Here is a 23,548-nt window from a genome sequence, read left to right as displayed (position 1 = left end):
CGTGCGCAAACGATACATGCGCAGAATAATAAATCCGTACGATGAGTAACACCACGTGACATATTGCGTGTTTGGATAACATGACCGTTAATATCAATGATTTCAAATAAAAAACCTTATTAATGGAGAACTATCATATATAGATAGACATTACTTGACCTAGATTTTGTTTCCTTCGATCGGTGAAATACTGGGGAGTGTTTATGTATGGAAACGTACAGGATTGCAGACAGCTGATACAGGAAAAAAAACCTGTACGGCCACTAGACAAGGATTGCATGGCATACATGCGAAATGCACAGCGAAGCACACACGAGCTTAAAGGGCCTGTAGGCCTATACGTTTTGGTAAGAGGTGCTTTGGATAGTATAATGCATTTTGAGAAACATTTTACCCCAAGTTTTGTGGTTATGGAAACATCTATAACTTTTTATCCACAAGAGATTTAATATAAGAAGCGTAACTCAGATTGTGTGTTCATGATAGGGGTTATTCTTCATGCGTGGACAATAACCGCTCCATTAGTGACCACCTTTGGTATTTGCTTTTTTTACACACAGTCGAACGGTATCAAAAACCAAAATTAAATATTGCCTTAAAAGACAAAAACAGTATCTCATGGTTTTTAAATTTGTATCGGCTAAACAAATTTGTTTTATCTTACGACGATGTGTTTTAAGCCCCCAAGTCCTGTGAGCAATATATTACTCGGATGGGATTCGAACCCACGACCTTTGCAATTCTACAACGCAGATGTATTCCAACGCGGTCGTCTGGTAAGGAATCTGCCCACGCATGACAACAGTCGTGGGTTCGAATCCCACTCTGTGATTTCTTTTCACAGAACACGGGAAAGTGCCGAGTATAAAGTGCTTACACACATCGGTGTAAGGTTAAAACCAAACACTTACACAAACAGTAAATTGGGTTTGGGAACAAAACAATTACCATGCTTTGAACGAATTGTATTATTGACTTAGCGCACATTGCCACAGAAATTCACATACACAGTAGTAAGTGTTTTCTTTTACTCATTAATTTAAAGTATTATAACGTTGGCTGTTGGATATACCTTGGAAGTAAATACTTTCAGGAAATGGTATGGTAACTTGACTCACTCTATTCGATTACTTATTTGTATACGGGAATCAACCAAGAAAGAAACTGCACTGACCAATTTCGCGTATATTGACATTCAGCCCACGTTAAAGTGCGATATTTGTATTTCCTTCAAAACACAATAAATCAACAATGCGTGGGCAAGCTTTAAAGGCATGGACACTATTGGTAATTGTCAAAGACTAGCCTTCACAGTTGGTGTATCTCAACATATGCATAAACTAACAAACCTGTGAAAATTTGAGCTCAATCGGTCATCGAACTTGCGAGATAATAATAAAAGAAAAAACGCCCTTGTCATATGAAGGTGTGTGCGTTTAGATGGTTGATTTCGAGACCTCAAGTTCTAAATCTGAGGTCTCGAAATCAAATTCGTGGAAAATTACTTCTTTCTCGAAAACTACTCCACTTCAGAGGGAGCCGTTTCTCACCATGTTTTATACCATCAACCTCTCCCAATTACTCGTCACTAAGTAAGGTTTTATGATAATAATTGTAGTCAGTGCCGAGTATACATGCACAAATAACATCAGTTACTTTCTCAAACTCGCAAACTATATTGTCAACATCTTTGGATTATGTTTTTGATAATGTTACCCTTGGTTTTACCCATACACCGATGTGTGTACTATATGTGGTTTTACCCATACACCGATGTGTGTACTATGTGGTTTTACCCATCTACACCGATGTGTGTACTATATGTGGTTTTACCCATCTACACCGATGTGTGTTAGCACTGTATACTCTGTACTCTCCCGAGCTCTGTGAAAAAAATCACCGGCATATTACTCTGTTTATGAGACTTCAAAATCATCACAACACTTTAAAGAAACACGTTGCCTTGGATCGGTCGAGTTGGTCTTTGAAAAGCGTTCTGTAACCGTTTGTTATAAAATGCATATGGGTAGAAAGATGGTGTAAAAGTAGAATACAATGATCCACACAAATATGCCTCGAAATTGCGTGGTTTTCTTCGGCTATTTATGGGAGTCAAATTTAAGACTCCCATAAATGACCGACCGTGATAGTTCGTGACGTAAAAGGAAAACCGTGCAATTGTGAGTGATACTTGTTTGGATCATTATATTCTACTTTTAAAACATCTTTCCAATCATATGCATTTTATAAAAAACGGTTACAAAGGTTTTTTATAGACCAACTCGTCCGATCCAAGACAACGTGTTCCTTTAAAGTGGTTCTCATTATAGAAATTCTAAATCAGAATCCGCACACGCAAGTACAGAGCAAAAACGAGCTTTAGGGGAAGTTGATATTCTTTCACCATACACGTGTAAATTGTTGACAAACGAAGTCAGTGTCCGATAAAAAGACGAGACAGTAAATATTTGAGCATCGGGTTTCCCGCGTCAAATAACCAATTCGCCCGTCTCCCGATCGCAATTTCGTTTTATGTACACTAAAAAAGCCACTGTCGTAGTGCATTTCAATTATTTGTTTTTCTTTTTCTAAATCGATTCAAAGAAGGGAGGTACTCCTGCACAATGTCCACATATTATTTAATAATAATAATAATAAGACTTGTAATGCGCACATATCCACCCTGCTGGGTGTTCAAGGCGCATTAATTTACATTAAACTTACACAGTTTGAAGTTAATGATAGTAGAAAGCTTCCCTTAAAATATTACTTGCCGGGGTGCTGTAATAATTATTTGAGAAATGAGTACAACAATGTCACGAAAATAATGTTCGTCTCAGTTTTCGCATGCAAAACGTATTTACCAGTTAATATAGTATAAAATACCATAACTGGTTATTACGTCACACAGCCATACAACCAGTTAGAGTATAACTACCATAACTGGTTAATACGTTTAACAGCCTTTTGAAAAGCTCTCGAAACTTGTTTTTATGACTCTTAATGTTGTTGTTCGCTTGTTATTTTTTTTTTTTCTTTCTGCAAACCACTGTGATACGTATTTTTGTTAGAGCGATTTCTAAATATCTTTGTAGTATAATACTATAGTAGGCTACAATACTTTTTGTCTTAGTGTAGATATTGTGTTTTGAGTCTTACTATAAAAAAAATAACTCAAATCAGGAAAATTTTTGAAGGTGGCAATTCTGTACTGCAGAAAAAAATAGTCTGCCGAAGTCCCCTGGCTACGTCAATTTACAACTGTCACAAACCTTAGATGAATGGGACCCGGGATCCTTTCTTTGTACACAAAACCAATCAGAGCATTGACCTTCCTTCGGGGACCCCGGCTATCTCGACGACCCCGTCTACAGTCCCGATTATCCCGCCGGGAGTCCCGCGGCGATCCCGTTCGGGAAATACAATCCCGGACCGTCAGTGGATTTTTTTTTCTTGCTTTTTTTTTTAGAGAAACTTGACCCGGGGATGAAACGAGGGGCAGACTTTGTTTTTGCAAACATCAATCACTCCAGTGTAAATATGATAACGGTCTCTAGTGTGATTGAACATTCCTTCTGACTACAGCAATAACTAGATAAATACATTAAACAGATAAAAAATATGTAAACGTAATATCGAAGTCTTATAGCGCACGTATCTACCATCTTAATACGAACTTCTAGGTATAGGCTCTCTGCTAAAAAAAACACCCTTTTTCTCGGGTCTTTACAAAAATATAACCCTATAAAACTTATACCTTTAATCAGGTTTTAAGCCATCACATTTTGTCTACAAACATACATTAACCCGGATGTTTGCATGTATCGGTGTTGCATGTGATCATCATGTTTTCATCACCTCGACGATTACACGGTGAAAAAGGGTATCAAATTGACCGAATCGTCCGAGTCACACTCATTTCATCGCCTTGAATTGCTCGCCAGATACGGTCTAGAAATTGAGCGATGACATCCTGAGTTGTCAAAATATCGCGGATCCTCCGTGAATAGACTTGTGGACAAGTCGTTAATGGTCTGTTGCGGTGAGATAGTCGAGTCGTGGTGGCGTATAGCGAGGTTTCGCAAGCGTACGGATACAGATACAGAGACGGATATGATAACCGTATCCGTTCACGTCAGCCGCATGTTGGACATTGTTTCGCAAACTATAGGTATGTTTCACTTGAGTGTGTTCGCATGTGTTTTTATAACAAACATGACCGATAGAGACACCGTGTTTTATACACTGCATTTTCTCATCGTTTTGCTTGCAAATGACTAGCAATTTTCTACATCAAGCACGATACAAGTGAAAGCAATTCCGTAGGAAATGTTTTTGATCTGGGACAAAAATACAACTAAAAGTCTGCAAAACAGTAGAGAGGTTTCGCATGCGAACGGATACGGTTAGTGCGACGGATACGTCATCATTATGACGTCATACGCTACTCGCTATCCGCTATACGTGCAGACGACACTGATATCCAACACGTATCCAACACGTAAGTAGGTTACGGATAGCTAAACGTATGCGTATGCGTATCCGTTCGCGTGCGAAACCTCCCTATTATCCGTTTTTCTACGACGTGTATGAGCTCCCGTATCCGTAACGTTTATGCAAATTACTATAGTCGTGGATACGCGTCACGTGAACACACAAAGTGTCGACGTATCAGTATCTGTATCCGACGCTTGCGAAACCTCTCTTATGATTCAGGTTTCCGCGATCGAATACTGCTCTCGCGAGATCACTGCTCTCGCGCGAACTGCTGGTTGCTGACTTCTATTCCCCATAACCGTAGTCGAGTAAAGCAGTAGTCTCGCGGGGGCCAGCAGTCTCGCGAGAATACCACCAGTGCCGCAGGAATCGAGGAGCGATTCGGAATCGCACTGAGAGAGAGAGTCAGAACGCTATAATCGCGACAGACATTTAACGACTTGTCCACAAGTCTACTCCGTATAATGGATTGATGTTTCATGTTGATGAAGACGAGCCGAGTAGACGGGGGTGGAGGGCAAGCATGCCATCAGAGAAGTATTAAATTAATTAGGGGGTTCTAAGAACAAACAAGATGACTTACTCAAGCCCTCACAGGAGCGCTGGGATACGGGTAGACATGACCTGATGGAGTTGTACTTTATCACGCTAGGGAAGGAGGGAAGCTTCGGAATTTGATTTGTAATCTTAAAGGCACTATTGGTATTACTTAAAATAATTGTTAGCATAAAAACTACTAGGTAACCAGCAATGGAGAGCTGTTGGTAGTTTAAAAGATTATGAGAAACGGCTCCCTCTGAAGCTCTCCATAGCTCGTTACCAAGTAAGTTTTATGCTTATACATATTTTGAGGAATTACCAATGTGTCCAGTGCCTTTAAAGCCATTGGACACTTTCGGTAAACAGTATTGTCCAAAGGCCCACACTTCATGTATCACAACTTCTATATAAAATAACAAACCTGTGAAAATTTAGGCTCAATCGGTCATCGGAGTCGGGAGAAAATAATGGGAAAACCCATCCTTGTTTCCGCACGTTTCGCCGTGTCATGACATTGTGTGTAACCATTTAGCCACTGTACCGCCCAGCCGCCTCTATGCGGTACGAGGAAACCTCGCTAGCTTGTGTTTGTAGAAAAAAAGGAACATCAAAAGAAACTCGATAGTCATTAGTAGGTCTACGCATTTGTTAATATACCTAGTTGTTATAGATCGTTATTAATTCTCCCTTCACAGTTGACTTGTCGAAGCTAATGATGATGAAATAATTTAGCTCTTACGAAAAAAAAACGCTCATTAGTATACAGGAAATTGTTCATTATTTATGATGATATTGTCGAAAATTGACGCCTTCGCATTCAATCAGTATGAGCATTGAGCCAGGCAAAAGCCTTGAAAAGCTATTGTGTCCATTTCATCCGTGCACATAAATATTCGCCATAAAAATTACCGTAGACGTTTAACGAGAGGCATTTATTGTTCCCATGAGAACTTGTACTTTTATACAAATATTACCGAAAGGGTAAAAAATTGTACATACATATTAAGCCATGGCTATCTTTTAAATTGCGAACTACGATTCAGTTATTTACTGCAAGAATCTTGAGAAATTGGTTTTCAGCAAACTCGGGCGGTGCAGGGACTAAAGGGTTAAAATAAATCCGTAATTCTCGCTATCGAGAATTGATAATATTGTTTTAATGTTTTCTCAAAAAGTAAAGCATTTCATGGAACAATATTTCAAGAGAAGTCTTTCACCATTGCCTTCTGTAAACCCTGTAAGTTATTTGTAAATCTGTGAACTTTTTTTGTTCTGTTCCGAAATTTTATAATGGCTTTAACGATTGGTCACAGTACACCTTTGAGAAAGTAACTCCTGTTTCAGGAGGAATTGGTGATATATCTAGCTGGATGGGGTGGTCTTTACATTTTGATGGTGAAGTATAGAAGATGAAACACGTTTGCTAAAAAAAATACTATAATAAAAAAAACAAAAATACCGAGTAATACATCACACGGTCTGACGAGGTAAGTTTACCCAGTCAGTTCCCAGTACTTGATATTTCTAATAACAATTCGCATCCCCTGAAGGTGATTCCTCTGCTGTCGTTTCCCATGTTGTATCATAAACTAGGGTGTGATCCCTGGTGGTAATAACGTGGGTTCTGTTTTGGGGGGTTTGGGTTTATTTTTCCTTTTTCTTCGGGGGTTGTTGTTTTTTCTTAGGGGAGTGCTCTTTCTAGTATTTAGACTCGTACACAAGGATTTCAAGTTAAAAAGGGAATGTGTGATTAGGCCTATCAATCAAAATTAAGGCCCAACCCAAAACACGAGCTGTACTTCTGCCGTTTCTGGAAAAAAAGGCTTCATGCCTGAAGCCTTGCTGAGATTAAAATGTTTAGATGAAAAGCTACATCTTTCGCTATTAAAGGGGTCGTTTCTCACAATGTTTTATAATATCAACGGCTCTCCAGTGCTCTTTACCATGTATAAGTTTCATGCTCATCGACTTGTATAGGGTAATTATCAAAGGTCCACCTGCCTTCTAATCAATAGAAATCCCATCGAATTTCAAACTCAAAAGAAGACACGGGACTCTAATTCCAGGGGTCACAAAACAGGAAGGAGGATTCAGATTAACGCAACGCGTCCTTTCACTTCTAATCAGTATTCATCTCCATCCCAACCTCGTCTCCAACAATAGTCTTCTTTAATTCCATCGGTTATCAACTTGGCCTTGAGTATACAAACAGGAAACATGGCCAGGCGCAATTGATTTTTATTATTTAGTGGAATCGATGGTTATTTCTAGCGCAGGGCACAGATTGCGTTATGCGGCCGATGGCTGATGATGGCTGCTCATATGATATTGAACTTATAATATGTCAAGTTTATGCTTTTCGTTTCTAGACTGTGTAAGTCTCACCCGTATCGCAAAAATATATTTGAATGGAAACCAGATTTTCCCAAACCATGCGCCTACTAATGCGGCAAATGCATTGCAAGGAAGACAATGTAGCTTTTTCAGTTTAAGAGGTGGGAGAAAACCCTTTTTTTTTGCAAGTCGCCAGACTAACAAGGCCTGACGGCCACTTCAAGGTGTGGGCTACAAAATTTTTTCAGAGGCCGTTGCCACCTACTCCTAGGGCTGAAACAGGGTTACCCCTTTTAGAGATGTACGGAAAACAGGGAAAACCCGCGCAGTCAGTTAAGGACTTGAAACCCCAATCCACATGCAAGGCCCTGGTCCGGGCATCGAACCGGGAACCACAGAGGTGAACGGCACGGAAATAAACCATTGAGCCAGCCCGAGTGCCAAATACACTGTCTTTGTATTGTTTGCATGCTTTTAGCGTCGGGTGGATCAGCGATAGGGCGTGTGTACGTTTCCACAGCAGAATTTGTTTGGGTTAGGTTTTATTTCCTCTTCTCGAATCCTGTCAACTACATGCTTCATCTGCAGGGAATTTATGTATCTGTTTGGATGCAAGTGTCGTTATAACCTTGACAATACAGAGTAATAATGCATTCACTGCTGTTTCACTGCTGTCCACAATTTGAGGCCCAGTAAACGGCTGACCATCCCATGCAAAGAGCGAATACGAACACAGAATTCAGATGTGCTTCAATGCACAGTGGCCGTATACATTCATTACAACATGGCGGCCGATTGGATAAGTTGATGGCAGCATTTTTGGCAAGATACGTTGGACTGTTAATCGCAAGGAAACAAGGTAAACGTTTAAGTCATCAAACTGTGTTTGTACTACAGTATTATTGCTCTTGATCAATAACTACGCTGTACTAATTCCAATCAAATAAGAGGTATTTACGGCTATATTGGCAGTCAGGTTGGCTCAGTGGTTTCTGACCCTGCCTTTCACCTCTGTGGACCCCGGTTCGAGCCCGGACTAGAGCCTTGCATGTGAATTGGGTTTGTTCAGTCCCTACATGACTGTGTGGGTTTTCCATATAGGGGCCTCCCACGTCTGAAACTGAACTGTCTTCATTATCTTCTCTACAAAACAATGGTTTTATGTTTCGATTAGGATGCTTTGCTGACTAAATAATTCACATTCAAGTTCAGATATATGTACATGTTTGTGTCCACTTGTTAGAGATGTAGGTGGATTGGGCTGTGTGTATACATGTATAGGCCATACGGTGTAGTTGGAGAAAACAATTCCGAAAGTTCTCCGCAAAGACGTCAGTCAAATTTGAGTAGAACACGAACAAATATTGCACTGTAGGGCGCATGGCCAGTTCTGAGATTCGCGCGGTGTACCATGTTTTTACGTAGCAATTGTTGTTTTCTTGCGCAGGATAGCTCGGCCGCAACATTTGATCACCGCGCGATCTCTGTCGTTTGAACCACAATTCTCACCACTTGTTGTGAAATATAACGTACGAAGAGCTATTTACGTCTATAGAGGTCATAAGGATAGCGTTCTGGTCGTTCTTTTAACATATTACTGAAGTTATACGTCCCTTTTTCAAAAACTTGGGAAGAATCTCTTGTAAAAAAAATGTTAGACTGTCCACTTTAAGGATTGAAATAAAAAACGGTACTTGTGCCACAACTCGATTACGTACAGGGAAGATCATCAACAAATAAACAAAGAAGGCCTAGCTACGTGCAACTTGTAGGCCTACGCGCAATTACATAGATGTTAGGCCGTTTGGGGTTGACAGGGTCGGCGGTGACCACAGGTTTTTCCCAATCCATCTATTCGGTTTTTTAATTAAAATTTCAATTTTTGAAACGCGTTTGCCGAGTCTCACTTTTAGTGGTATTGATTCGAGGCTGTTGAACCAACCTGCCACGTACGATAAATGTGAAGGGCCTTTCAATATCGAACCACCGTGCAACTGAATAAGTAAATATGATTGAGTTGTTTGCTTCAAGTGTTGCCGAATAAGTAAATGTGATTGAAATTGTTTGTTTCAATATTTGACGAATACGTAAACGAGATTGAGGTGTTTTCAACCATATTTGCTGAATAAGTAAATGTGAATGAACTTGTTTGCTTCGACATTTTCCGATCAAGTAATTGTGATCGAGTTGTTTGCTTCAACATTTGCCGAATAAGTAAATGAGATTAATTTGTTTGCTTAAACTTCTGCTGAATAAGGAAATGAGGTTGAAGTTGTTTACTGCAACTTTTGCCGAATAAGTAAATGTGGTTGAACTTGTTTGCTCCTATTTTTGCCGAAAAAGTAAATGTGATTGAAATTGTTTGCTTCGACATTTTGCCGAATTCAAAAGATTGTAGTTGTTTGCTTCGAGCCCTGCCCAATTCCCTTGCGCCGTGTGTCTCCAAAAATCCTCGCTGATGGAAAACTAATTTTGATTGGAAAAGTCTTACGTTGTGGGCAAGTTACTAACTGCAAAAGTAAGAAAAACAATATGTGGGTCAAATTTCGCAAATACGTAAACAACTTCACTGTTTCGCTCCACCCATTCCATAACTTTAGTATCTCTGGGGTTTTTTCTCTGCAGATTTTGAGAGACTTTTCTTCTCTTGTAAAACTTTTTAGACTGCCCACTATAAGGAAATCAATAAAAATAGTACCTGTGCCACAACGTGGTTACGTGCAGATTCTGTAACAATTTTCACATTTTGTTTTGTACATATGGTTAAAATACAATGAGTTATAGTACTGGGGTCGTACTGGGGTCACAACGAGTTAGGACTCGTCTTATCTGGAGTTAGGACGGGTAACTCGTCCTAACTTAGGATTAATCTTAAGGTCTGCATGCTACAGTGCAGGGTTGGGACTCGTCCTAAGTCCTAAGATTAGTCTTAAGTTATGAAGAGTTTTGTGAAATCGACGGCTGGTCTTTGACTATTACCAAAAGTACACCCTGCCTTTCAAGATACTGGACACATTTGGTAATTTGTCAAAGACCAGTCTTCTCACTTTGTATCTCAACATATGCATAGAAAAAACTGTAAAAAATTTGAGCTCAATCGGTCATCGAAGTTGCGAGATAATAATGAAATAAAAAACACCCTGTCACACGAAGTTGTGTGCTTTCAGATGCTTGATTTCGAGGCCTCAAAATATAATTTTGGCGTTACTTCAGAGGGAGCCGTTTCTCACAATGTTTTATATTATAACACCCCTTACCGATATTCTGCCATTTCATTGGTTTAGAGCGCGTCACATGATATGTCTTAGTTTTACTAGACGACGGCCGTGTGATAGTGCATCGGTTTGCCGTGTGATAGTGTATCGGTTTGCCGTGCGCTCGTCCGAAGACTATCACACGGCGTGCAGTACCCAGACGTCCATTGCGTGTACGAGGATGATAAATTAATAGTCTGTAACCATGTCGGATTACATGACACTACATGCAGCTAAGTAAAAGTTTTCGCAATCTGTATTCGCGTCGTCCGTGGATTGTAGCATTCAGGTCTGTAACTTAATAGTACAGTATTAAGGTGATCCCCGAGGCGTTCTGTTTAGAACGCTCCGGGGATCACCTCGGGAGTTAAAGTTTTAACCATAGCACTCGAATCAGTCAATATTTGTGTACTATTAACCTCTCCCCGTTACTCGTTACCTAGTAAGGTTTTATGCTGAACAATATTTTGAGTGACTGCCGATAGTGTCCAGTGCCTTTAAACTCAGTTATATAAGTTTTAGTGTACACATAGGGAAATTGTGTTCAGATATTTGAGGTGAGTTATTTTCTTGTCATGTCGTATAACGGTCCGAAACAAATATACTTGTGATTTCCACCTTTTCTTAATTTCCCGGTCAATATTCTCGCATCAACTGACTAAGCTTGTTGTCTCGACAGGTGGGTTCAGCCTAGTCGATGAGAAGTTGATTTGTTGTCCCCTGAGGCACGCAGATACCCCCCCCCCATTGGTCAAGAGGGACGCTCGAATGGTCAAGCGGTACGCTCGAATGGTCAAGCTAGTCCAATGAAAGGAACTTGATACTCCGATTTTTCTTCATCAGTTTCTTGTGTTTCCCCTTGTTCGGCCATTAACATTGCTTCATTAACGATTTGCACTTTGAAAGCCCTGCAATCTGAGCCGTTGACAGGCGCACGCTAAAATATTTTAACATTTTCATTGTCTTGAAGTCAAAGAATATTTTTTTCTGGAACCTTTCGATTGTTTTAATCATACCTAAATGAAGTGACCAATTACCTTTTTCTCTAAAACTATACAAGGGGGTTCTAGCAAGGAGGTTCTAAACTTGAGGTCTCGAAATCAAATTCGTGGAAAATTACTTCTTTCTCGAAAACTATGACACTTCAGAGGGAGCCATTTCTCACAATGTTTTATACCATCAACCTCTCCCCATTACTCATTGCCAAGTAAGGTTTTACGCTAAGAATTATTTTGAGTAATTACCAATAGTGTTCACTGCCTTTAACCTTTTAATTGTTTTAATCGTACATGAAGATACAAGTAACATTTGAACATTTCATTTCAAAGCCGTGATATAAGCGTTTTTGCAAAAAAGAATTAGCGGTTATGTCCTATGCAGAAACGTTTCTCAGGTTAAAATTAGTTTAATCCCTCTCTCTAAAACCACATTCCTTTAAAGACAGTGGACACTATTGGTAATTGTCAAAGACCAGTCTTCTCACTTGGTGTATCTCAACATATGCACAAAATAACAAACCTGTGAACATTTGAGCTCAATCGTTCATCAAAGTTGGGAGATAATAATGAAAGAAAAAAACACCCTTGTCACACGAAGTTGTGTGCTTTCAGATGCTTGATTTCGAGACCTCAAATTCTAAATCTGAGGTATCGCAAACAAATTCGTGGAAAATTACTTCTATCTTGAAAACTATTGCCCTTCAGAGGGAGCCAATTATCACAAGGTTTTATGACAAAAATTATTTAGTAATTACCAATAGTGTCCACTGCCTTTAAAGGGAACTTTTTTTTTTTTGGGGGGGGGGGGGAATGTCAAATGTACCTTTACAACATGTGTCGCCAATAGATTCATCCGCTTGGGAAATGTTATCTCTAAGCAAATGTTGCCAACAAAAACTGACTAAAGAGTGTCCACAGTCAGCTTAAAAAATCGTCACTGTCAACTTTGATCGACAAATTGATCGACACATCCTACACAGTGTCTTAAAGTGTGTACTATGGAGTCTAGTCGGTCGAACCCTTTCCCCCAAGGGTCGAACGTGGGACTATTATATACACTTGTCTCAACTTTGTTTCAATTCAAGGGGCTGTCCCACCTCGCAGAAAATCTAATTTCTAATTTAGATTCATCCGTTTTGGAATGTTTATCTCTAAGTAAATGTTGCCAACAAAACCTGACTAAAGAGTGTCCACAGTCAGCTTAAAAACTCGTCACTATCAACTTTGATTGACAAATTGATCGACATATCACACATAGTGTCTTAAGTGCGTACTGCGAATCCTAGTCGGTCGAACCTTTTCTCTAAGGGTCGAACATGAGACTATTCTATACACTTGTCTCATCATTGTTTCAATTCACGGTGCTGTTCTACCTCGCAGGAAAATCAAATCTAATTTCTGACTGCCCGGCCAGCACTAAATACAGCCTTAGGTTTGAATTACAGGCTAACTCGATCTGAGCTGCGTACACATTATCGATCAGTGTTTTTCTGTTAAATTTCAACCACCAACGACCCCCGCGAGTCGCTTGCGGCGCTACTCCGACCCCCCCCCCGACCCTTCGCCAACCCATCAAAGATGCAAAATAAAGTGCATAGTGACTATTTCTTCCTCCATTGCGATACGAAAACCTGAGCAAGTTCCTTTAGAAATCCGAAAGCCCTTTGTCCTATTCGTCTAGTGTGACCTTAAGCTTATCTTAAATGTTCGAAAGAGTGCTTTTAAAGATGTCTCGCAACGAGTTCATACTTTTGCTATTGAGAATGAGGACAAAACAGAAACGGGAACAGAAAAATGTGTCCAAAGAGGGGAATTCTAAAGGCTGCGGTGCTCCCACGAGGAATTTTGAGTGCAAGTATAATATCGGGGTTCCTAACGAGGACAAAGGAAAGAAAGATGTCAGTACAGGGGGATGCTAAATTATGTGCAATGCATGTATTGCCTTGTAATCTCCAACAAGATAAAGAAAAGAAATTGCAAACCAATTGAACATGCAAAGTTCATATACAAAAGTATTGCAAAAAGTACCCTCTTTGTGATAACGCTGACGGTAAAAGCCTTGACTTTTCCCTGATGCCCTCTCAGTTTTCACCATTTTGTAGTAAATTCTTGTTTAGACAGTTATTTGTCTAGTTGTAACTTAGGGAAATAAAAGTGAGATTGTTGTCACCTCGTTAAACGTGGATGGATTTGACGTTCGTGTGAAATAACTCAGACAGTTTTTTTCTGGGGGGTTTTGTATAAAAAATTAGCAAGTATAAGATTCTGTATTCAGCTAAACCTATATCTGACTGCGCCTTGCACACCCAGCAGGGTGGATACGTGCGCATTACAAGTCGTATAATTTTTTATTTTATTGAATATCGTTTGTTGTTTTTTTTTTTTTTTGCTGCATGTTGCGCCACAGCACCTTGTAAACCTCATGGTGCTATGTCAAAGGAATCGGTGTCATACTTCAAAAACGTGCCTCCACAATATTGTTATTGTGTTCCTGGTTTGATTGGCTGCAAATTGCACCACAGCACCTTGTAAACCATTACATTGTGCTAGGTAAAAGGGGTAGATCTCATTATGCAAACATAGTCCCACATACCTTGCAGGAAAATACTGAACGTTATAGAAACTGGACACCTTTGGTAATTGTCAAAGACAAGTCGTCTCACTGTGTATCTCAACACATGCATAAAATAGCAAACCTGTGCAAATTTGAGCTCAGTTGGTCGTTAAAGTTGCCAGATAAAAATGAAAGAACAAAACACCCTTATCACACGAAGTTGTGTGCTTTCAGATGCTTGATTTCAAGACCTCAAGTTCTAAATCTGAGGTCTCGAAATCAAATTCGAGGAAAATTACTTCTTTCTCGAAAACTACATTACTTCAGAGGGAGCCGTTTCTCACAATGTTTTATACAATCAACAGCACTTCATCACTCGTAACCAAGTAAGTTTTCATTCTAATAACTTTTTTGAGTAATTACCAGTAGTGTCCACTGCCTTTAAAGACAGTGGCACTATTGGTAATTGTCAAAGAGCAGTCTTTTCACTTGGTGTATCTCAACATATGAATAGAATAACAAACCTGTGAAAATTTGAGCTCAATTGGTCGTCGGAGTTGCGAGATAACTATGAAACAGAAAAACACCCTTGTCATACCAAGTTGTTTGCTTTCAGATGCTTGATTTCAAGACCTCAAGTTCTAAATCTGAGGTCTCGAAATCAAATTCGTGGAAAATTACCTCTTTCTCGAAAACTACGTCACTTCAGAGGGAGCCGTTTCTCACAATGTTTTATACAATCAACAGCTCTCCATCACTCGTTACCAAGTAAGTTTTCATCTTAATAATTTTCCTGAGTATTTACTAGTAGTGTCCACTGCCTTTAGAGCGCGTTGAGCGTCACTGAGTGACGGGTATGCGCGCTATATAAGAAGACACTATTATCATTAGGGACTACCATATATGTCATATAAATCAGGATCATCCTGACAAAACCAATCTATGACCCTACCTTTAAATAAATAAATAAGCTATTGCTTGTATTACATATACCAAGTAAAACTAATAGCACTAATAACACTGATAAACAGAGTAATCAATCTTGAGCTAAAGATTAATGTATTGTTCTAAAGCAAGCGTGCACGGCATTGAAAGTACAAGGTACCTTGCATGCTGTTGCTAAAACAGCCTAGGTGTTGCCTGTTCACGGAAAAAAACCTCGAAAGGTCTAAATTAACATAATTTTCTCAATACAGTGCTGTACATTAAAACAAATCCTAGGATTTTCAATTAATATTAAAACCGAATGCAAACAAAAATATATTTTTTTAGCACTTTAGAAAATAATTTGCGCATGAGAGGGCTAATTCAAAATCTTCCGGTTCAACGGCTTTACCAAACTGGGCACGTTTGGTAATAATTGTTAAAGACCAGTCTTCCCACTTGCTGTATCCGAACAATCATAAAATAACAAACCTGTGAAAATTTGAGCTCAATTGGTCATCGAAATTGCAAGAAAATATTGAAAGAAAAACACCCTTGTTGCACAAATTGGTGTGCTTTCAGATTTTTGATAGCTCCAGACTTGAAGTCTTTTTCAGATTCAAATATTTTGGCGGGAAATGACCTCTTTCTTAAAACCTACGTTACTTCAGAGGGAGCAGTCCTCACAATGTCTTATACTATCAACCAGCTCTCCTTTACTTGTTACCAAGTAACTTGGTATGCTTGTTATTTTGTTTTGAGTAATTACCAATGGCATCCAGTGCCTTTAAAGGCGAAATCAGAAGGCAACCTGACAACTATAGGTTTAGTTTACTTCTCATCATTCTATCTGGTTTCTCGCCGAGCATGGCGCCCAAATGTATTGATGATGAGAGAGCCACTGGCGAGGGTCATTTTATCATCATTGTGAATGATTAAGAAAGTGAGCCCGCTGAAAGGAACACGTTGCCTTGGATCGATCGAGTTGGTCTTTAAAACGCGTTTGTAACCGTTTGTTATAAAATGCATACGATTGGAAAGATGTTTTAAAGGTAGAATATAATGACCCACACAAGTATCACTCGAGATTGCGTGGTTTTTCTTTTACCTCGTCGACTAACACGGTCGGCCATTTATGAGAGTCAATTTTTTGAATCCCATAAATGGCCGACCGTGTTAGTTCGCAAAGTAAAAGGAAAACCACGCAATTTTGAGGCAAATTAATTTTGTGTGGATCATTGTATATTCTACTTTAAAATTATCTTTCTAATCATATGCATTTTGTAACAAACGGTTACCAACGCTTTTCAAAGACCAACTCGACCGATCCAAGGCAGCGTGTTCCTTTAAATGGGATGAACAATCCATTATGAGATCGAATTCGACATGAGTGTGTCCCTGCATAGACAACGAGTGCGAAAAAATGCAAGGTTCAATGTTCACGTATGTTCTCTCCCTCTTTCTCTAGTCAACCGAGGTCGGAATCATGTTAAAGACTTGAATGAAAACGGCAAGATGTGATCTTTGCTGAATTTCATCTAAAATGTTTTCAATTAGAGAGGAAATTGAGTCACATGAGTATAAATCATGTAGAATACCCGTATCCAGTGCTTTTCTGCTTTTCTGAAAGATTCACGAAAAGCTCCGCTACGTCATCACTCATGTTACGTAATAAAAAGTGGGAGCTCCAATTATATAGCCGCTTGTTGTTAAGAAACCGTAAGTCGAAGCGACTCATTATAATTTAAAAAGTAAACTGAGCTTCATAATTATGTTTCCATGTGTAAAATGCTCATGCTTCAATCCGGTTCGAACCCCATCTCAGACCAGAGCCTTGCATTCTGATTGGGTTTCGGCCCCTAGTTGCGTGCGTTTCCTCATTCTGGGCCCAATTTCATAGAGCTGCTTCAGCACAAAATTTGGCTTAAGCAAAACAATCCTTGCCTAGTAAAATCAGATTACCGGCCAAGACTCCACTCAATTGTTATGCTAAGTAAACAACAGCTAAGTACCAGTCACAAGCATTGCAAATGGCATTAAATATTTACCAGTAACATGTGTAAAATAAGCGAGCTATTTTCGTGCTTGCAGCAGCTCTATGAAATTGGCCCCTGGACTTTCCTCCGTAAAACTGAACATTTCTTTTTTTGATCATTTTTGTGCTGTAGTTCGCCCCTACTCGTTCATTCGTGTCATTAATTACAGTATAATTGTCTGAAGACCCACTCCACACAAAGCACACCCGTATTAATCAGTCACTTATCTTTAAAGGCACTGGATACCTTTGGTAATTACCCAAAATAAACGTTAGCATAAAATCTTACTTGGTAGCGAGCACAAGAGAACTGTTGATAGTATAAAACATTGTTAGAAAAAGGGCTTCCCCTGAAGTAACATAGATTTTGAGGAAGAAGTAATTTCTCACTAAAATATTTAAAATGGATTCGAGACCTCAGTGAGGGGTCGAAATCGAGCATCTGAAACCACACAACTTGTGCGACAAGGGTGTTTTTTCTTCCAATATTTTGTCGCAACTTCGATGACCAATTGAGCTCAATTTTTCACAGGTTTGTTATTTTCTGAATAATGTTGAGATACACCAAGTGGGAAGACTGGCCTTTGACAATTACCAACGGTGTCCAGTATATTTAAAGCCAAATACGAAAATGTGAATGTTGACGTTGGGAAAGAGATGTCGAATGCAAACATCAATGATGGTGCAACAGTACAGAAGCGTGTGTTTGCACGTCAAGTTGTAATTTAATTCTTTTTGAAAGCTTCTTCCTCGAGTGGTGAGTAGGAGGCCCCCAATCAAAGGCTTGGGGCAGTGAAGGAAAATAAATGAACAGTGGACTCTGATTAAAAGAAGTAATAATTGGTTGAATATTCGGATTTAAGCTCTTGATATAACCATAGGCAGCACGCCATTTTATATTAAGCAGTTTTTAAGGAGAAACTTACTTTGTAACATGTAATTAAGAGCTGTTCATAGTATAAAACATTGTGAGAAACGGCTCCCTCTGAAGTAACGTAGCCCGAGAAAGAAGCAATTTTCCACTGAAATTTGTATGCCAACAATTATTTTGAGTAATTACCAATAGTCTCCAGTGCCTTTTATTCTACAGTCAGGTTTCCGACTGTTAAAACAGCCTATTTGACTGACCTATCGCGTTGTCACATTTAACCAGTACCGATAATCACTTTTCGTGGCGCTATATCACATCGTCGTTTGAGCGGATGAAACAAGAACAGCGACCCTCCTTGTTCTCGACTATCCAAAAATAAACCGCCCGATCTCGGCAAAACAGTTCACTAACCTTTTAGACTTCTGAGAGCGAAAATCTTATAAAGCTAATAAAACACAAATGAGAAGTGCTCTTCAAATAATTTCGTTACACGCCGTGAAAACAAATCGTCACATCTGTCATAACAACTTAAATCGAAAACGCACATTTACAATTCGTGAGAAAGGGAATTTCATGATATACTTCTACCTTGCAGCTATACCTACCACTCAACTTGAAAAACGACAGTGAAGGTTTTGTAATGTTTACTCAAAAAGGCTAGTGACCTCTCTGACAAAACAAAGCGATTTGTCAAAATATGCGGGGACAAGTTAGTTTGTGATTTTCGATAAATTCTTTAGAAGGGGCATTTCATTGTATACTTCCATGCACTTGTAGCAATCTAACACATCAACTTGCAAACTGAAAGGCGAGAGTTCTAAGATGTACTCAAAAGGCCAATGATGTCTCTGGCAAAACAGTAATTTGTCAAAATATATTCGGAGGCAAATTTGTGGTTTTCCTTACCGGGGCGATGTGCTCTTGTGACCCCGCAGAGAGTACCAGGCCTTCGACGCTCTGATCCGTCGAGGGATGTTGTCTTGAATATCTCTTTAGGACAGGTGGGAGTCTCCCTTAAGTCTCTTCCCTGAAAGTGCGAGGACTTCTCCTGATGAGGGAGTTGATCTAGAAGGAAGATTTGAAGGATGATGGAAAGTTGGATTAGCTGGTGAGGGAATGATGGGTTGGGGAGATTAAAGTGCCAAGTCGGATGTAGACTTGATTCAAGTCCCGTTCTCAGGCGAGCGGTCCCTATTGCATATCGCGCCAACTATTTGCAACTAGCAAACCAGAAGTCTCCCGAACAATCCGAACAAAATCTGCTCCGCGGTAGTAGACTATATAGCAAGACAGTTCTCCAAAGAACAAACGCTACCTGGCAAGCAGATACACACATGGTGTTAGCGCAAACCAAATATACATTGATACATCACCATGCAATGCCTCAAATTATTATGAACTAAATGTATAGCTATAATGTGGTCACTCTCCCGCGCGATTTAGGCGCAGCACAGGTTGGAAGATGCCGGTGTCGCATGCAATTATGTCCTCTGTGCAATACTATCCGGAGGACATTATTGCATATGCAATAATGTCCACCGGACTGTTTTGCATATTCAGTCGTGTCCGCCCGGACGCTGCTGCATAATGCAATTGTTTGCATATGCAGTTATGTCCGTCCCCGTGCAAAACCGTCCTTACAGTAAATTAAACGCCCTTGGTCGACGGAACACGTTCGCCATTTTTTATTTTTACAAGCTAAGTGCATGTCATGAATGACATGGGAAATGATCGGCCGTTGGGTATTTGCTGCAATCATAAAATACTTGAATATTCATGCTGCATCAGGTTCAGTGCATGCACGCTCGCTTACCCGCGCACATACATGTACATGTCCGCCAGACGGTTTTTGCATAGCCCCGGACACGTTTGCATATGCAAAAGTGTCCGGGCGGACAGTATTGCATGGCGGACACAATTGCATCTGACACCGGCCGCGCACAAGTTTTCTGACGTTATTCGGCGATGGGACGGAAAATAAAAGGACTCTGACGGGATTGAGACTTGAGTCAAGTCTAAGTGCTTGATGCTTCGTGTCTCGGTCCGGTGAGACTATACTCTGATCGCGGTGACTTTCTTCTCTTGGTGTCCTTACACTTTTAATAACTGATAAGCTGGAATGAATCTTCTGATGTACCTGGCAAACGGGGCAAACGGGGATTTGAACCCAACCTAAATGCCATGTTTGCACTTTATTATCTGCTACGTTGACTCAAATTAAGAAAAAAAAAACTGATGTGAAATCATTTTGAGAGACAAGAAGCTGTTGAAATTTAGCCACCAACAGGGCCTAAGGGTATATAGATGCGCAACAAAAATAGCTAATGGCCTGACATTTCAACACTAGTAGAGTCTTTCTCGTGGCGTGGAGTGTCGCGTCGTTTCGGGTCGTGTCTTGTTGCGTCGTGGCTTGGTGTTACCAGAATGTCGTGTCGTTTCGTGGCGTGGCGTGGCGAGACGTGGTGTGGCGTGGTGTGGCGTGGCGTGGCGTGGCGTAAAAAGACTCTGCCGATGGTTGAAACATCAGACCATTTTGTAATACATCAACAGAAGCTTTCCGTGAGTGACGTATGTAAGACTCGTTCAAAATGCATTAGCACGTTCACATTTCCCGAAATAATTTCATCATTTTGATACATTTTTGCTTGTTGTTGCGCACGTGGAATTCGTCATGTAAATACATTTCTTATAGTTCCCCTCTAATTAGTTTACAAATGTCTCACGACGACAATGACACCCCGATGTGACTGTACAAATATTAAAAATTCAATATCAAGTCTTTCGTAAACATGCCGTGCATGTTTTCATTTAATTATAAAGTGCTGGTTTTCCGGCTCGCGTGAGCAAGACTTTAGCTGTCAGACAATCTGATTGAAGACTTGAATTTTAGTTTGAAGGTTTTATGAGGTTTTACTCATTTAAACCCGACGATGGGTATTTTTTTTATCTACAGGAAAACACATGAATCTGTTGAAATGTTTGCGATGATGTGTTCTGCAGTTTTACATATATCTGGTAAAAACATTTATTGGAGCATATCATTGTAAAATTTTAACATTATTGTTATACGGGCACTTCTTGCACGAACCGTCTAGTGCGTGTCTGGATTGTTTTAATGTCAACAGAGCACTATACAAACGAAGTCTCGGCAGACGTGCTTTATAGGCACTGGACACTATTGGTAGTTACTTAAAATAATTGTGAGCAAAGAACTTACTTGATAACAAGCAATGTAGAGGTGTTGATCGTAGAAAACATTGTGAGAATCGGATCCCTCTGAAGTTAATAGTTTTTGAGAAAGAGATAATTTCTCAGTCAAACAATAAAAGACTTCGGGACTCGAGCCCTTTGTAGGCATCTGAAAGCACCTATACTTGTGCAACGAGGATGTTTTCTTTTATTATCCTCTCGCAACGTCGATGACCAATTGAGTCAAAATGTTCACAGATTTGTAACTTTATGCATGTGTTGGGAAGATTGGTCTTTGACCACAAATGTGTCAAATTATATGTGAAATTTACGTTTCGAAAGGTTTTCGCATTTTTGAGATGGCCATGCATGAAGAATATCCCTTAAAAAATACACCTTTTGAGGTTGGCCTACCTTTAATACACAAAGGACAACTTGCATATTTTGCGCTTCGATTTTAAAAGTGTCTGACATCTTTTCCCGTCCTTCCTTGGTGTGCTGTTAACGAAGGGCTAAATGGATCAAGGTCAGGTAGCCATAATGGTGATAAAAGGTATATACGTGTAGGCAAGTGACACGATTGAAGTGACACAACTAAAGGGACACATTGATCTAGGATTTCTGGCGTTTTGTGCTGTAGATAAACGCGTATGTTGCGATGTTGGGAAAATGTTTCAAAAGTAGACTATAATGATTCACACAAATACCTCTCGAAGTTGTGAGGCTCTCAGAAGGAAATGCGTACGCTTTGCCTTTAAATTCCCGGCTCATGCCTTTCCAACTGTAAAATCGGATCAGGGTCGCCCTCTTTTACAAGATGGCATTACTTTATTTCTTTGTTTTACTCGCGCCATTTTAAAGGGCACCGGACACCTTTGGTTATTGTCAAAGACCAGTCTTCTCACTTAGTGTATCTCAACATTTGCAAAAAATAACAAACCTGGGAAAACTTGAACTCAATATTGGTCGACGAAATTGCGAGAGAATACTTGAAGAAAAAACACCCTTGTCACACGAAGTTATGTGCTTTTAGATGCTTGATTTCGAGACTTCAAATTCTAAATCTCGGCTCATGCTTTCCATCTGTGAAATCGGATCAACGTTGCCCTCTATTAAAGACAGCATTACATTATTTTGTTTTACTCGGGCCCGTGTTAATCTCCGTTCTTTCTTGTCTCTTACTTCAAGCAGACGTGATCCCTACTGAAAGGTGGCATTTTCCACGGGGGTTAATCCAGCGAAATCAGGCGGGATATAAACGACTTAGTCAGGCGGAACAAGCGGTCACTCCGAAGAAAATCAAATCAACTTTTGCGTCTCGCAATGCAAGGTATTTCCGTTTCTTATCAAATATATATCTGTTAGTAAATTGGTAACTGCTCTGACAGGTTTTACGAAACATCAGCCATGCGTGAATGCGTTGGCAAGTGCAAGGTCGTACGTGATTTGGCGCTTTGAGTGATGTTTTCCCGCCCTCATGCCCGCACTTGTAGCACTGTTTCTGTGTAAATTGGAAACGGTGAATGTTGGAGTGGCAATTTGCATATAATTTACATAGTTTAAAACTACTGACCATAAAGGGAAAGTATACCTTTGTTTTTTTTTTATTATTGTTTTGATTAAACTCAAGGTTGTACGTTTAGACATGGGGGATTTTTTTTCTCGCCCCAGGCCTTCACTTGTGGCACATTTTCTGTGTAATTGGAAATGGTGAATGTTTGAGAGGCAATTTGCATATCATTAAAATAATTTAAAAGTAGAATATAATGATCCACACAAGAATCACTCGAAATTGAGTGGTTTTCCTTTTACCTCGTCGACTAACACGGTCGGCCATTTATGGGAGTCAAATTTTTGACTCCCATAAATGGCCGACCTTGACTCCCATAAATGGCCGACCGTGTTAGTTCGCAAAGTAAAAGGAAAACCACGCAATTTCGAGGCAAATTTGTGTGGATTATTGTGTTGTACTTTTAAAAGATCTTTCTAACCATATGCCTTTTATAACAAACGGTTACAAACGCTTTTCAAAGACCAACTCGACTGATCCAAGGCAACGTGTTCCTTTAAATGGAAAGTACCCCTTTGGTTTTTATTGTACGTCTAGACACATGTGGCATTTTTCTCGCCCCAGGCCTGCTTGTGGCAACTTTTCTGTGCAATTGAAAAACGCGAGTGTTTGTGTGGCAATTTGCGTATCATTTGCATACCTACTTTAAAACCACCGACCATAATGTAGTTAAAGCGCTGGACACGTTTGGTAATTGTCAACGAACAGTATTCTTACCTGGTGTACCCCCAACATATCCATAAAATAACAAACCTATTAAAAAATTTGTTCACTTGGTCATC

General features: G+C 39.8%; 2 protein-coding genes across 4 annotated transcripts in view; one reads left to right on the top strand and one right to left on the bottom strand.

Moving 5' to 3' along the window:
• Positions 1–23,548, bottom strand: part of LOC117299922 (G-protein coupled receptor 54-like) — a 37,374-nt gene that overhangs the window by 13,402 nt on the left and 424 nt on the right. The window contains exon 2 of the mRNA XM_033783522.1: positions 18,914–19,072. Coding sequence (XP_033639413.1) covers positions 18,914–19,072 — 159 coding nt within the window. The remainder of the gene's footprint in view (positions 1–18,913; positions 19,073–23,548) is intronic.
• The window catches only part of LOC117299923 (methylmalonic aciduria and homocystinuria type D homolog, mitochondrial-like), a 56,813-nt gene continuing 41,115 nt past the window's right edge, over positions 7,851–23,548 (top strand). For 2 of the 3 annotated variants that reach the window (XM_033783527.1, XM_033783523.1), the window contains exons 1-2: positions 7,851–8,230; positions 22,388–22,526. The gene's annotated coding sequence lies outside the window, so the exon portion shown is untranslated. The remainder of the gene's footprint in view (positions 8,231–22,387; positions 22,527–23,548) is intronic. The other variant, XM_033783526.1, reaches the window with a different exon arrangement.

This window comes from Asterias rubens, chromosome 15 (genome assembly GCF_902459465.1).
Source record: "Asterias rubens chromosome 15, eAstRub1.3, whole genome shotgun sequence".
Lineage (NCBI taxonomy): Eukaryota > Metazoa > Echinodermata > Asteroidea > Forcipulatida > Asteriidae > Asterias > Asterias rubens.
This window is presented reverse-complemented; position numbering and strand designations above follow the sequence as displayed.